General features: G+C 36.0%; 2 protein-coding genes across 2 annotated transcripts; one reads left to right on the top strand and one right to left on the bottom strand.

Annotated features, from left to right (window-relative positions):
• Window positions 1-1399: 1399 nt before the first annotated feature.
• LOC131984862 (zinc finger protein 135-like) lies at window positions 1400-7043 on the bottom strand. The gene is made up of 2 exons (XM_059349852.1): window positions 6778-7043; window positions 1400-3905 (listed from the first exon to the last, which is right to left on the bottom strand). Exons 1-2 carry the CDS (start codon window positions 6968-6970, stop codon window positions 2908-2910), a joined length of 1191 nt encoding a protein of 396 aa, XP_059205835.1. The 5' UTR covers window positions 6971-7043; the 3' UTR covers window positions 1400-2907.
• Window positions 7044-8171: 1128 nt separating this feature from the next.
• LOC131984438 (gastrula zinc finger protein XlCGF57.1-like) lies at window positions 8172-12797 on the top strand. Its single transcript, XM_059349257.1, has 3 exons — window positions 8172-8193; window positions 8834-9232; window positions 11037-12797. The coding sequence occupies exons 1-3, from the start codon at window positions 8172-8174 to the stop codon at window positions 12413-12415; spliced, it is 1800 nt and encodes a 599-aa protein (XP_059205240.1). The 3' UTR covers window positions 12416-12797.
• The last annotated feature ends 544 nt before the right edge of the window (window positions 12798-13341 follow it).

Below are 13341 nucleotides of genomic sequence, written 5' to 3'. Positions count from 1 at the left end.
ATTGTTGCAGGTCATACAATATTGAAAATTACTTTTTCTTTTTAAGGAGCAACAGAAGAATACAAGCCAAAGAGGAGGCCGTAGCCTGTGAATGGGAATATCAAGACCTAATAAAATGTTATACAAAGTTAATGTTCTTTTCTATGAGACTGTAATAAAGCTTTTGTCACTTTAACATGTCTCTAAATTATATTTGTGGTGCTGAAAACATGAAACAGCAGCTGTAGGGTGGGCAAAGCATTCCTCGGCAGTAACCACCAGCGGCCATTTTTAAAAATGGCCGCTTTTAAATGGCCATTTTTTAAAAATGGCCGCCACAGCCATCAGAATTTTTTTTGCGATGGCCCAATATCCAGATTCATTAAACATGTATTCAGCAATGAGTGTACCAAATTTGATGCTTTTATCACAAAATGAACGATTGTTCAGCTAATCCGCCCCACTACACAGGGCATGCACATTTTTGGGGGGTGCTACCCACACGTTTAGCCCCGTTGCTCATTCCATGAATGCACGATCCTTACAAGCTGTACCTCGTTGTAAAGGTGATTAATCAGGCTTTCCAACAATATACAATTCATCACCAGTTGGTATTATTAAAAGGGCAGTTTTTATTCATCATTGATTTATTTGTATAACAAATGCCTGCCACGGCCACTAGGGGGCGCTTTTGAGGTGGCCCAATATCCAGATTTGTTCGAAACATATTCACCAACACATCTACCAAATTTCATGCTTTTATCACAAAGTGAACGATTGTTGTAAAATATTGAGCTAATCCGCCCCACTATAGAGATATTTAATGTTTTACACATTAATACAGAATACCAGTTCATGATTGACACATTGTCTTATTGCATATGAATATTAATAATGAATGACAGCAAACAGAGAGAAGATCTTTTATTATTAGTGTCAATCAAAACATCAAACTCAAACATATTCCAGTTACAATAAATATGGAGAAACAAAAGAATGTTTCACATATGAATTATTATTATTTCAACATTAAACATTATGTAAATCAGCCGACTTAATATTAAGAAGACACTTTTTATTTTAATAAAGTAACTTACTAACTGTCCATTATTATTATTATTTATGTATTCATGTCAGCAGCATTTAACTCTTCATCTTTTTATCTCCTTAATATCCTGTTATGTGCTTTAATGATTAATAATCACTTTAAACTGATCATGTTTTTATGTTAAATCTCGATCTGAAAAGTAACAAAAGCTGTCAGATAACTGTAGTTCAGGAAAAAAGGACAAATATTACTCAAAACCAGGTCAAACAGTAAATCTGAGGGAAATGATCTTGCTGCATGGACAGATAATTTACCTTGACAAGATTTATTAAATTAAGATTATTAAATCTAGAAATAAGCATGTTGAACACTTAAAATAAGAAATTAACTCTTAAAACCAGATAAATGATCTAACACTTCTAAATCTAAAGTTTTTTTTTTATCTTGGTAAGAACCAAATAATCATCAGGTCACTCTGCTCGGGCCAGTTCATCACTGCTGGCAGCTTTACTTTATCTGGTTTTAAGAGTTCATTTATTATTTTAAGTGTTCAACATTTGACCAGAAAAGACATAAAAAATACTAAAAAAAAGACACGAAATTATCAAAAAGACACAAAACTACAAAAAAAGACATAAAATTACTCAAAAAGGCATAAAATAACTAGAAAAGACATTACTAAATTACAAAAAAAAGGCACAAAATAATTTAAAAAAATACATAAAATTACTAAAACAAAATTACTAAAAAAAATACATACAATTACTAAAACACAATTACTAAAAAAAGACAAAATTACTGAAAAAAGGACAAAATTACTAAAAACAAATACATAAGATTACTAAAAAAAAGGCAAATAATTACTACAAAAGACAAAATTACTAGAAAATACATAAAATAACGACAAAAGACACAAAATTACAAAAAAGACATAAAATTACAAAAAAAACATAAAATTACTAAAAAAAGACACAAAATGACCAGAAAACCCACAAAATTTCCCAAAAAGACAAAAAATTACCCAAAAATACATTTGACTCAAATAAGACACAAACATGCTTATTTCTAGATTTAATAATCTTAACTTAAGAAATCTTGTCAAGGTAAATTATCTGTCCATGCAGCAAGATCATTTTCCTCAGATTTACTGTTTGATCTGGTTTTTAGTCTAAACACCTTTATTGCAGTGTGCTTATTAAAAACCGTTTCTTTCAGTGATAATGTGATGAGTTGGTTGGACAACTCAGGCGACAACCTCCTGGTCTGAGCAGGGAGGCAAAACCAGGAAGTGCCTTAAGCTGCATTCTACCAAAAACTCCAGCAGGGGGCGCTGACGGTGGCTGCAGAAGCATTTCAGTCCATTAATTTCAATACAAAATGAGAAAACTTCTCACTTGATTTATTAGCTCAGAAATGTTTTTCAGGACAACACTATGGTCTCAATCACAAGTAAAAAATATTCTTCAAGACAATTTGATGTCAATAGTTCTAGTAATGGCCCCATTTAGAAGAAAATAGAAGATAAAGAATCGTATGATTTGGGGCGGGGCTACCTTTGATTGACAGGTCACTAACAAGGCGAGCCGTCATCAGGAGAGAAGCAAAACAATGCGTTTCCACGGCAACGTGTCAATAAAGTGATAAAAAAACATTATATAGATATAAAAAAGAACGTTTAGCAGTTTGATCTCATAACTTTGACCTTTTCACTGTATTTTCATTTCATTTAATGACAGTTTATTTTAACGTTTCCATTCCAGATATGGTCTGCTCCACATATCAGAAACAAGATGGCGACACAAGATGGCGACGAGTGTAGCGATAAACTCGATGCTTCCAACGTCACAGTGACTACGTCCATTATTTATACAGTCAGTGGGTTAACTCTGCCACATCCCGGGCTGGTTGAAACCAACACAAGCGTCTGTGAAGGGCACACAGCGGTGGTTCTTGACGTGGACGGGCCGCTGGAAGCCTTTCCCACAGACACTGCAGCTGAACGGTTTCTCTCCCGTGTGCACCGTCATGTGCTCCGTCATGGAGCCTTTCTGGGTGAAGCTCTTGCCGCAGATGGGGCAGCTGAAGGGTTTCTCCCCCGTGTGGATCCTCATGTGCTGCCCCAGGGCGCCGCGCTGACTGAAGGTGCTGTGGCACACGGAGCAGCTGTACGGTTTCTCCGCCGTGTGCGTCCTCACGTGCGTGACCAGGTTGGAGTTCTGCCGGAATCGCTTTCCGCACACGGGGCAGCTGAACGGTTTCTCTCCGGTGTGGCACATCATGTGGCTCTTCAGGTTCCCCTTGTGGAGGAACGTTTTCCCGCACTCGGGGCAGCCGAAGGACTTCTTGGCAGCGTGTCTCCTGAACTCACTCACATCTTTGAGGACGTTTAAATACAAGGAGACGTGAGAAGACGCCCCGCTGTCCGTCCAGCTCTCTGCTGCCACGTCTGTGTTAAAGTGGGACATTTGGTAATCTCTAACTGCTCCTAGAGGGACTCCTGGATCAGAGACTCTGGCCAGCTCCGGTCCTCCACAGTCTTCTCCTTCAGCTTCTGTTTTTAATCGTGCCGTCGCTCCGCACTCCGTCCTCTGATAGAAACACGACGGAGGAGGTTTCTCCTCGTCCTCCTCGCTCTTCACGGGGACAGACGGGAACCTGACGTCAGCCTGAAGCTGCTCTCCCTCCTCACCGCTCCAGAGCTCCTCTTTAACACGAGGGGGCTCCTGGTTCTGGTTCTGGTTCTGGTCCTGGTTCTGTTCCTGGTCTTGGTTCTGGTCCCGGTTCTGGTCATGGTCCTGGTTCTGGTCCTGGTCCAGCCTGTAGCTCCACTCCTGCTGCTCAGGAGGAACTTCTTCTCCCACCAACGTCTCCTGGACGTCTGCAGAAAACAGTAAAACACACACAAAGATTAAAATAAATAAAAAAGTTGCATTATTAGAAACAGATTTCAGTAAAAAAAACAGTTTGATTGAGGTTTACTAAAAAAGACAGAATTATCATAGACATAAAATTTAAAAAAAATACACAATTATTTAAAAAATACACAAAATTACTAACAAAGACACAAATTATAAAAAAAAAATACATAAAATTACTATTAAAAAATACACAAAATGTCAAAAAAATACACACAATTTTCAAAAAATACATAAAATAAATTAAAAGACACAAAATTATTAAAAAAGACAAAATTACTAAAAAAGACACAAAATTATCATTAAGACATACAATTACAAAAATAAAAGAATTACTAAGAAAATACACAAAATTACTAAAAAAGATAAAATTATCAAAAATACATAAAATTACGAAAAAAGACAAAATTACTAACAAAAGACACAAAATTATCATTAAGACATACAATTACAAAAATAAAAGAATTACTAAGAAAATACACAAAATTACTAAAAAAGATAAAATTATCAAAAATACATAACATTACTAAAAGAAGACATACAATTACTAAAAAAATACACAAAATTACAAAAAAGACAGAAAAATTACAAAAAAAATACACAAAGCCACTAAAAAATACACAAAATTACTAAAAAAAGACATAAAAAATCAAAAATACACAAAATTACTAAAAAAAATACAAAATTACCAAAAAAAGGTTGGAATATTTCATTTATACATCATGATATATGAAGCCTAATAGCCTATATAATATCCAAATATTATTATTATTATTATGATGGAGAGAGGGTCACAGGGTGTATTTATTTTAAATGATGTTTTAATGATAAATGATGTAGCCTAAACATGCTTTGGTTTGTCACCATTAAAAACAAAACACACAGAGTTTTAACAGCTCCAGAGAATCATCATGTCTTTAGCAAGGTTATAATAGTTTTGGATTTTTCTCTAGTTTTAGTTTTAATTTCGTTGTGATTTTTTGTTTTCAAATTCAGTTAGTTTTAATTAGTTTTTAAAGTGAGTTTGCTGGTTTTTATTTTTTGGAAAATACTTAGTTTTAGGTTAGTTTTTATTAGTTGTAGTTGTTTTGTAATGGGGTATTTGTTGGGTCCAGATTCAATAAGGTCACAATAAATGTTTCCTTTATTTCCTTTGTCTGATCCATCTCAGCCCCAATAAGTTTATTAAGTCATAAAACCAGATAGATGAAATAGATTTCATATCAACCAGAAAGGTTTACGTATGAAAAAAGTTCACAAAGACTAAAACTAAGGACATTTTCACTATAATTTTAGTTAGTTTTAGTTAGTTTTGGAACCACAAAATACAGTTTCAGATAGTTATCTTTTTTTTTTTAACTCTTGTTTTTATTTTTATTTCAGTTAACAAAAATGTTTTTTCAATTCTAGTTTTCATTATTTCGTTAGTTTTTGTTAACTATAATAACCTTGGTCTTTAGGTTCCTTCAGTATCAGAAGAAGTTCTAGTGTCTCTACATCTACTGATAGCCGAGATCACATTAAACTAATAAAACTAATGTTATCTCAACAATGACATGGGATTAATATTTCACAGTAATATTTGCAGGATTAGATTCCAGCGACGGCTGAGACTGTTTGAGACTCGTCGGTTCCAAATAACTTCAGAGAAGTTGACATTTATTATTAGGCGGGCGCATATATGAAAGAAAAAAAACATCTAACCGTAAAAAAATGTCAGCTGTTTCTTGTGGTATTAGATGTAAATAACATACTAAAAGTTTACCAAAATCTGACCTCTAGAAAGGAAGCTACCAACACGAGACAAAGACATGAGAGAGAGAGAGAGGATGAGGAGGAGGAGGAAGAAGAAGAAGAAGAGAGAGCGAGAGAGGAGGAGGGAGAGAGAGATGAAAGAAAGACAGAAAGAAAGAAAGGTGTCATTTTCCAGATGGACAAGAAGCCATAATAATAATAATAATAATAATTAGTGAAGGGAAACTGTAAAGTGTGTGTGGTGAAGGTAGAAGGCTGACTGGAACTGATCACATCTTTGTGGTTGTAAATGTAATAAATAATACGAGTGAAGCTAATAAAGTTCAATTAAATCTATGCATGTTATTCATTTTTTAGAATATATGCACCGTATATTACCTATATTAATGAGTTGGAAATTACGTGAATACAAAATGAACATATCTATTAATTAAATAATCATCTAGTGATATTCTCAAGAGCTTTACATTATTCTTTGACCTAGAAAATGTAGATTTTGACATCAAGATGGACCTTCTGAGTGGCTTGGAAGATATATTGGTTCTCATAGATTTTATATGGGTGCCATCTCCAATCCACAATCTTGATGAAGTGTCTCCCATCAAAAATGTAAACTCATGGTGATAGAGAGCATGTGGAAAAAATGTGGAGCTTTTGTCCGGCGTGTCCCTTTTATTTAGCTCCGCCTCCTGACTAGAAGGAGAAATGGTCATTTTAAAGACCTGGGGGTTTTGAAATCGGGGCATTTCTTGGAGTCAAATATTGTTTCTTACTTTTAGTATGTTTTTAAGTTCATCTGATACTACTGTAAACCACTGAGAAACCGTTTGTTAGATTTTTTTAGGGTTATTAAATGAGATAATCAGTTAGCTGTTTTATCTGACTGGATATTAGTTACTAACCTAAGTAAAGTAACTAACCTGCTCTGTGTGACTGAAGTAAAGTCACTAACCTGCTCTGTGTAACTGAAGTAAAGTAACTAACCTGCTCTGTGTGACTGAAGTAAAGTCACTAACCTGCTCTGTGTAACTGAAGTAAAGTAACTAACCTGCTCTGTGTAACTGAAGTAAAGTAACTAACCTGCTCTGTGTAAGTGAAGCTGCGGGTTCAAAACAGCGTCCAGTAGTTTCTGTTGTCGCTCGTTCTTCTCTTTTGAACGACAAAGTTGCTCCTCGTACTCTGCTATCGTTCTTTCAAACAGCCCAAATATCTCTTCAGCAGCCGCAGTCAGTCGCTGGCTGACAAAAACTCTCAGCATTTGATTTTTGGACATTTTCACACGGAGAAAGTCGAATAAATCCGCTTTAGACTCGCACAAAGAGGCTCTGAAGCATCTAACGGGCCGAGCAGGAAACAACAGATCGCTTCCTGATACCGTCATTTCCGGTGCAGCGTCGTTTATTGGCCTTCAAAATAAAAGCGCTGAAGTGAATGGAATTACTTAATAATGATTGATAATAGTAAAAATGATAATGACACAATAATAATATTACATAATAGTACAATAAAACACAATACACAATAATAATACAACATAATGAACAATAACACACAATAATACAAAATACACAATAATACACAATTATACACAATTATACACAATCATACACAATAATACACGATAATAATACACAAAAATACACAATAATACACAATAGTATTAAACAACAATACATAGTAATATACAACACACAATAATAATACATAATACATAATACACAATAATACACAATACACAATAATATTACACAATAATAAACAATGCACAATGAAGATACATAATAATACAGAATAGTACACATTAATACATAATAATACACAATAATAAACAATAATACTACATAATAATACACAATACACAATAATGAACAATAATAATACACAATACACAATAATTAATAATACACATTCAAAAAACATAATACACAATAATACTACATAATAATACACAATAATATACAATAATATACAAAATAATACACAATAATATACAATAATACTGAACAATAATACACAAAAATAATACACAATAATATACAATAATAATCAACAATAATACACAATAATAATACACAATAATACATTAAAATGATACACAGTAATACACAATAATAATACACAATAATACATTAAAATGATACACAGTAATACACAATAATAATCAAGTTCTTCGTATGTTAGCTATACTTTGCTTGAAAATCTCACATCGTTCTTTTGTTGCATAATTTTATGAGATAATGTGACTAAATATGTTATATTTAGTTAAAATAATTAACCACTAAAATGACTTTGGTCCGTCAGCACATTTCTTATCTGTTTTTATCAAACTGTCTCTTCCATTGCTGCAGAATGTTGCATTCTGTCTGCACAATGAAATATTTGTTTTGAACAAATGCAGAAACGTTTATTTTGAAGGTGAGCGCCGGGCCCCGGAAGCACTTGATCTTACAGCATGTTGTTGTTGTTATAAAAAGATGGTGGAGCTGCTGAAGAGGCGTCGCTTCATTCTACCGTTTTAGGAGAGAAACAAGCTGAAAAATGTCTAAAGTCCAAACGGTGAGAGCGCTGGTGGAGCAGCGACTGACTGCGGCTGCTGAAGAGATATTTGGGCTGTTTGAAAGAACGATAGCAGAGTACGAGGAGCAACTTTGTCGTTCAGAAGAGAAGAACGAGCGACAACAGAGACTACTGGACGCTGTTTTCAACCCTCAGATTCAGCTACACAGAGCAGGTTAGTTACTTTACTTTGGTTACACAGAGCAGGTTAGTTACTTTACTTCAGTTACAAAGAGCAGGATAATTACTTTACTTCAGTTACACAGAGCTGGTTAGTTACTTTACTTCAGTCTCACAGAGCAGGTTAGTTACTTTACTTCAGTTAGAGCAGGTTAGTTACTTCAGTTACACAGAGCAGGTTAATTACTTTACTTCAGTTACTTCCATCATTTTAGTTACTTTAATACTTCAGTTATTTTAGTTACTTTTTTTACTTTAATTACTTTTTTTACTTCAGTTACTTTTTTCTTCAGTAACTTTAGTTACTTTAGCTACTTTAGTTACTTTAGTTACCTTTTAGTTTAGTTACATCAGGTTTGCTGTTTAATAAAGAATTGATGTGTTTAATTATTCTCTGCAGACGCTCAGCAGCTGTTGGTGGAAGAAGTTCCTCCTGAGCAGAAACACTCCAGCCTGGACCAGGACCAGCACCAGGGCCAGGAGCCCCCACACATTAAAGAGGAACAGGAGGAACCTTGGACCAGTCAGCAGGGAGAGCAGCTTCAGGGGCTGGAGGAGGCTGATATCACCAAGTTCACATTCACTCCTGTCCCTGTGAAGAGTGAAGAAGATGAAGAGAAACCTCAGTCCTCACAGCTTCATCAAACACAAACTGAACAGATGGAAACAGAAGCTGATGGAGAGGACTGTGGAGGACCAGAACCACTCAGGACCGGCGGTCCACATCGTCTCTTACGGCCCGTCGGCGAGGACGGAGACTCATCCGTCCCTGTGAAGACTGAAGAAGACGAAGCTTCAGGTAGGAACAGAGAGACTGAGGAACCCATTTGGTCTCAGGAACACAAAGTCTCAGTGTGTCTCTGGTTTGATTTCTTTATGTCAACAAATCATCCAGGGACACAATCTGTGACACACAGCTGACCCTTTTTCCTCATGGATTTGTCACTTCTTCCCCATAAATTTGTCACTTTTCCACCATAAATTTGTCATTTTTCCCCCATAAATTTGTCACTTTTCCACCATAAATTTGTCACTTTTTCCCCATAAATTTGTCACTCTTTCCCCATAAATTTGTCATTTTTTCCCCATAAATTTGTCACTTTTACGCCATAAATTTGTCACTTTTTCCCCATAAATTTGTCACTTTTTCCCCATAAATGTGACCCGTTTTCCTCGTAAATTTGTCACTTTTTCCCCATAAATTTGAGCCCTTTTTCCTCGTAAATTTGTCACTTTTTCCCCATAAATTTGTCACTTTTTCCCATAAATTTGTCACTCTTTCCCCATAAATTTGTCATTTTTTCCCCATAAATTTGTCACTTTTACGCCATAAATTTGTCACTTTTTCCCCATAAATTTGTCACTTTTTCCCCATAAATGTGACCCGTTTTCCTCGTAAATTTGTCACTTTTTCCCCATAAATTTGAGCCCTTTTTCCTCGTAAATTTGTCACTTTTTCCCCATAAATTTGTCACTTTTTCCCCATAAATTTGTCACTTTTTTCCTCGTAAATTTGTCACTTTTTCCCCATAAATTTGACCTTTTTCCCCATAAATTTGTCATTTTTCTGCCATAAATGAATCCCTTTTTCCCCATGAATTTGTCACTTTTTCCTCACTAATTTGTCACTTTTTCCCCATAAATTTGTCACTTTTTTTGTTAATTTGTCACTCTTTCCCCATAAATTTGTCACTTTTTCCCCATAAATGAATCCCTTTTTCCCATAAATTTGTCACTTTTCCGCCATAAATTGGTCCACTTTTTCCCCATAAATTTGTCACTTTTCCGCCATAAATTGGTCCACTTTTTCCCCATAAATTTGGCACTTTTTCCTCGTAAATTTGTCACTTTTTCCCCTTAAATTTGTCACTTTTTCCCCTTAAATTTGTCATTTTTTCCCCATAAATTTGTCACTTTTCCACCATAAATTTGTCACTCTTTCCCCATAAATTTGTCACTTTTTCACCATAAATTTGTCACTTTTATGCCATAAATTTGTCACTTTTTCCCCATAAATTTGTCACTTTTTCCCCATAAATTTGTCACTTTTTCCTCATAAATTTGACACTTTTTCCCCATAAATTTGACCCTTTTTCCTCGTAAATTTGTCACTTTTCCCCCATAAATTTGTCATTTTTTCGCCATAAATTTGTCACTTTTCGCCATAAATTGGTCCACTTTTTCCCCATAAATTTGACACTTTTTTCTTGTTAATTTGTCACTTTTTCCTTATAAATTTGTCACTTTTTCCTTGTAAATTTGTCACGTTTTCCTTGTAAATTTGTCACTTTTTCTTGTTAATTTGTCACTTTTTCCCCAAAAATTTTTCCCCATAAATTGTCTTGTAAATGTGACAATTTTTTCTTTATTTTGACAATTTTTTTCAGTAAATTTGTCATTTTTTCTCGTGAATTTGTCACTTTTTCCCTGTAAATTTGTCACTTTTTTCTTGTAAATTTGACAGTCTTTTTCCCGTAAATGTGTCACTTGTTCCCATTAAATTTGTCACCTTTTTTCTTGTAAATTTGTCACTTTTTTTTGCTTATTTTGTCAATTTTTTCTTGTAAATTTGTCACTTTTTTCTCATAAACACATGGGAACAGAAGCTGCTGGAGAGGACTGTGGAGGACCAGGACCACTCAGGACCGATGATCCAGATGGTCTCGAGTCTTCACAGGACTCTGAAGCTGAGACTGAAGACAGCTGGGACTGGGAGGGGACGAGGAGACCTCAGTCCGGTTTAAACTCTCTGCAGAACGATGAAGAGTCTCTTTGTGATGCGGACTTTGATCCTCTAAAAACCTCAGTAAACTCCTCTGAATCTGACGGGAACTTCTGTCACAACGGAGATCTGCAGGAACACTTAGGAACCCAAACGGGAGAGAAACAGTTTCTTTGCTCTGTCTGTGGTAAAACATTTTTCAAAAGGTCAAATTTGACTTTGCACTTAAGAGTTCATGCAGAGTTTAAACGTTACAGCTGCCCAGTTTGTAAAACAGCTTTTAAATGGAGAGGAGAGTTTGTGAAGCACATTAGGATCCACACGGGAGAGAAACCGTTCAGCTGCTCAGTTTGTAGTAAAACATTTGCTCAAAAGCAAAATCTGAACAAACACATGATCGTCCACAACGAGGAGAAACCGTTCAGCTGCTCGCTTTGTAATAAAAAGTTCACACAAAGTCAATCTCTGAAGCAGCACCTGGCCGTCCACACAGGAGAGAAACCGTTCAGCTGCTCTGAGTGTGAGCAAAGATTTCCCCTCAAGAAAACTCTGCAGCGGCACATGAGAACTCATACAGAAAAGAAACCTTACAGCTGCTCAGTCTGTAAAAAAGATTTCACACATAATGGGAACTTGCAGTTACACATGAGAGTCCACACGGGAGAGAAACCGTTCAGCTGCTCCGTCTGCGAGAAATCATTCTCACGCAAAGATTATTTGCTGACACACATGAGATTCCACACGGGAGATAGACGGTATATCTGCTCTGAGTGTGGGAAAAGATTTATAGACAGCGGAACTCTGAAGATACATATGAGGAACCACACAGGAGAGAAACCGTACAGCTGCTCCGTCTGTGAGAAATCTTTCACAGAGAGTGGACGTCTAAAGGCACACATGAAAAGCCACACAGGAGAGAAACCGTTCGGCTGCTCCGTGTGTCGGCAGAGATTCGCCCTGAAGGGAACGCTACAAGCGCACATGAGGACACACACAGGAGAGAAACCGTTCAGCTGCTCCGTCTGCAGGAAATCTTACAGAGGGGGTTCTCAATTAAAGACACACATGAGAATCCACACGGGAGAGAAACCCTTCAGCTGCTCCATATGTGAGAAATCCTTCACAGAGAGTGGAACTTTACTGAGACACATGAGAGTTCACACAGGAGAGAAACCGTTCAGCTGCTCCGTCTGCCAGAAGTCTTTTACACAGAGTGCAGGTTTGAAGAAACACATGAAAACCCACAAAGAACGGGAGTGACTCTGACTGATGCTGGACACTCTGCTCTGTTTCTGTCAGTAGAATTATTGATATTATGATAAATGATCTGCAGTTGTTCATTTGGATGTTTCAATGTTCTGCGGTGTCGTAAAGCTTCCCAGATCAATATAGCGTCAAAATAAACATTAAGATGTACACATCCCTTAGCTTAACTTTTGTTGTTGAGAAATGTAGAAAAATATTTATTTAAATCCAAACGTCATGAAAATCTTCAAGTTCTTCCAAAAGTTTTCCTGCAAGTCAACACTTGAATGCTGCGTCTCATTCTAAAGCTGCTTTATATGAAAAAGTGCTGTTGGTGGATCCCATCAGTGTTGGTGGATCCCGTCAGTGTTTGTGGATCCCATCTGTGTTGGTGGATCCAGTTGTGTTGGTGGATCCCATCAGTGTTGGTGGATCCAATTAGTGTCGTTGGATCCATTTAGTGTTGGTGGATCCAGTTTGTGTTGGTGGATCCAGTTGTGTTGGTGGATCCCGTCAGTGTTGGTGGATCCCATCTGTGTTGGTGGATCCAGTTGTGTTGGTGGATCCCATCAGTGTTGGTGGATCCAATTAGTGTCGTTGGATCCATTTAGTGTTGGTTGATCCCGTTAGTGTTGATGGATCCAGTCACTGTTGGTGGATCCCATTAGTGTTGGTGGATCCAGTTAGTGTTGGACAATAAAACACAATAAAACGTCAATAAATCAAAAGAAAAACAAGTATTTAGTATTTTTATACCTTCAGCATCCATCAGATCATTTCTGTAGATTCAGATTTTTAATCCATAAACTGAATTTTTACATTGAAGAACATTAAAAAAGTTTGGTTTTGGATTTGGACTCAGTGTCCGTATAATTAACTATTTATTTATTTTCATTAATATTAAATATCTTTTTTTTATAACATTCAGACTCATTTTCATA

The sequence above is a fragment of the Centropristis striata genome, chromosome 14 (genome assembly GCF_030273125.1).
Source record: "Centropristis striata isolate RG_2023a ecotype Rhode Island chromosome 14, C.striata_1.0, whole genome shotgun sequence".
Classification (NCBI taxonomy): domain Eukaryota; kingdom Metazoa; phylum Chordata; class Actinopteri; order Perciformes; family Serranidae; genus Centropristis; species Centropristis striata.
The sequence above is the reverse complement of the archived record's forward strand: the minus strand, read 5'-3'. Positions and strand labels throughout refer to the sequence as shown.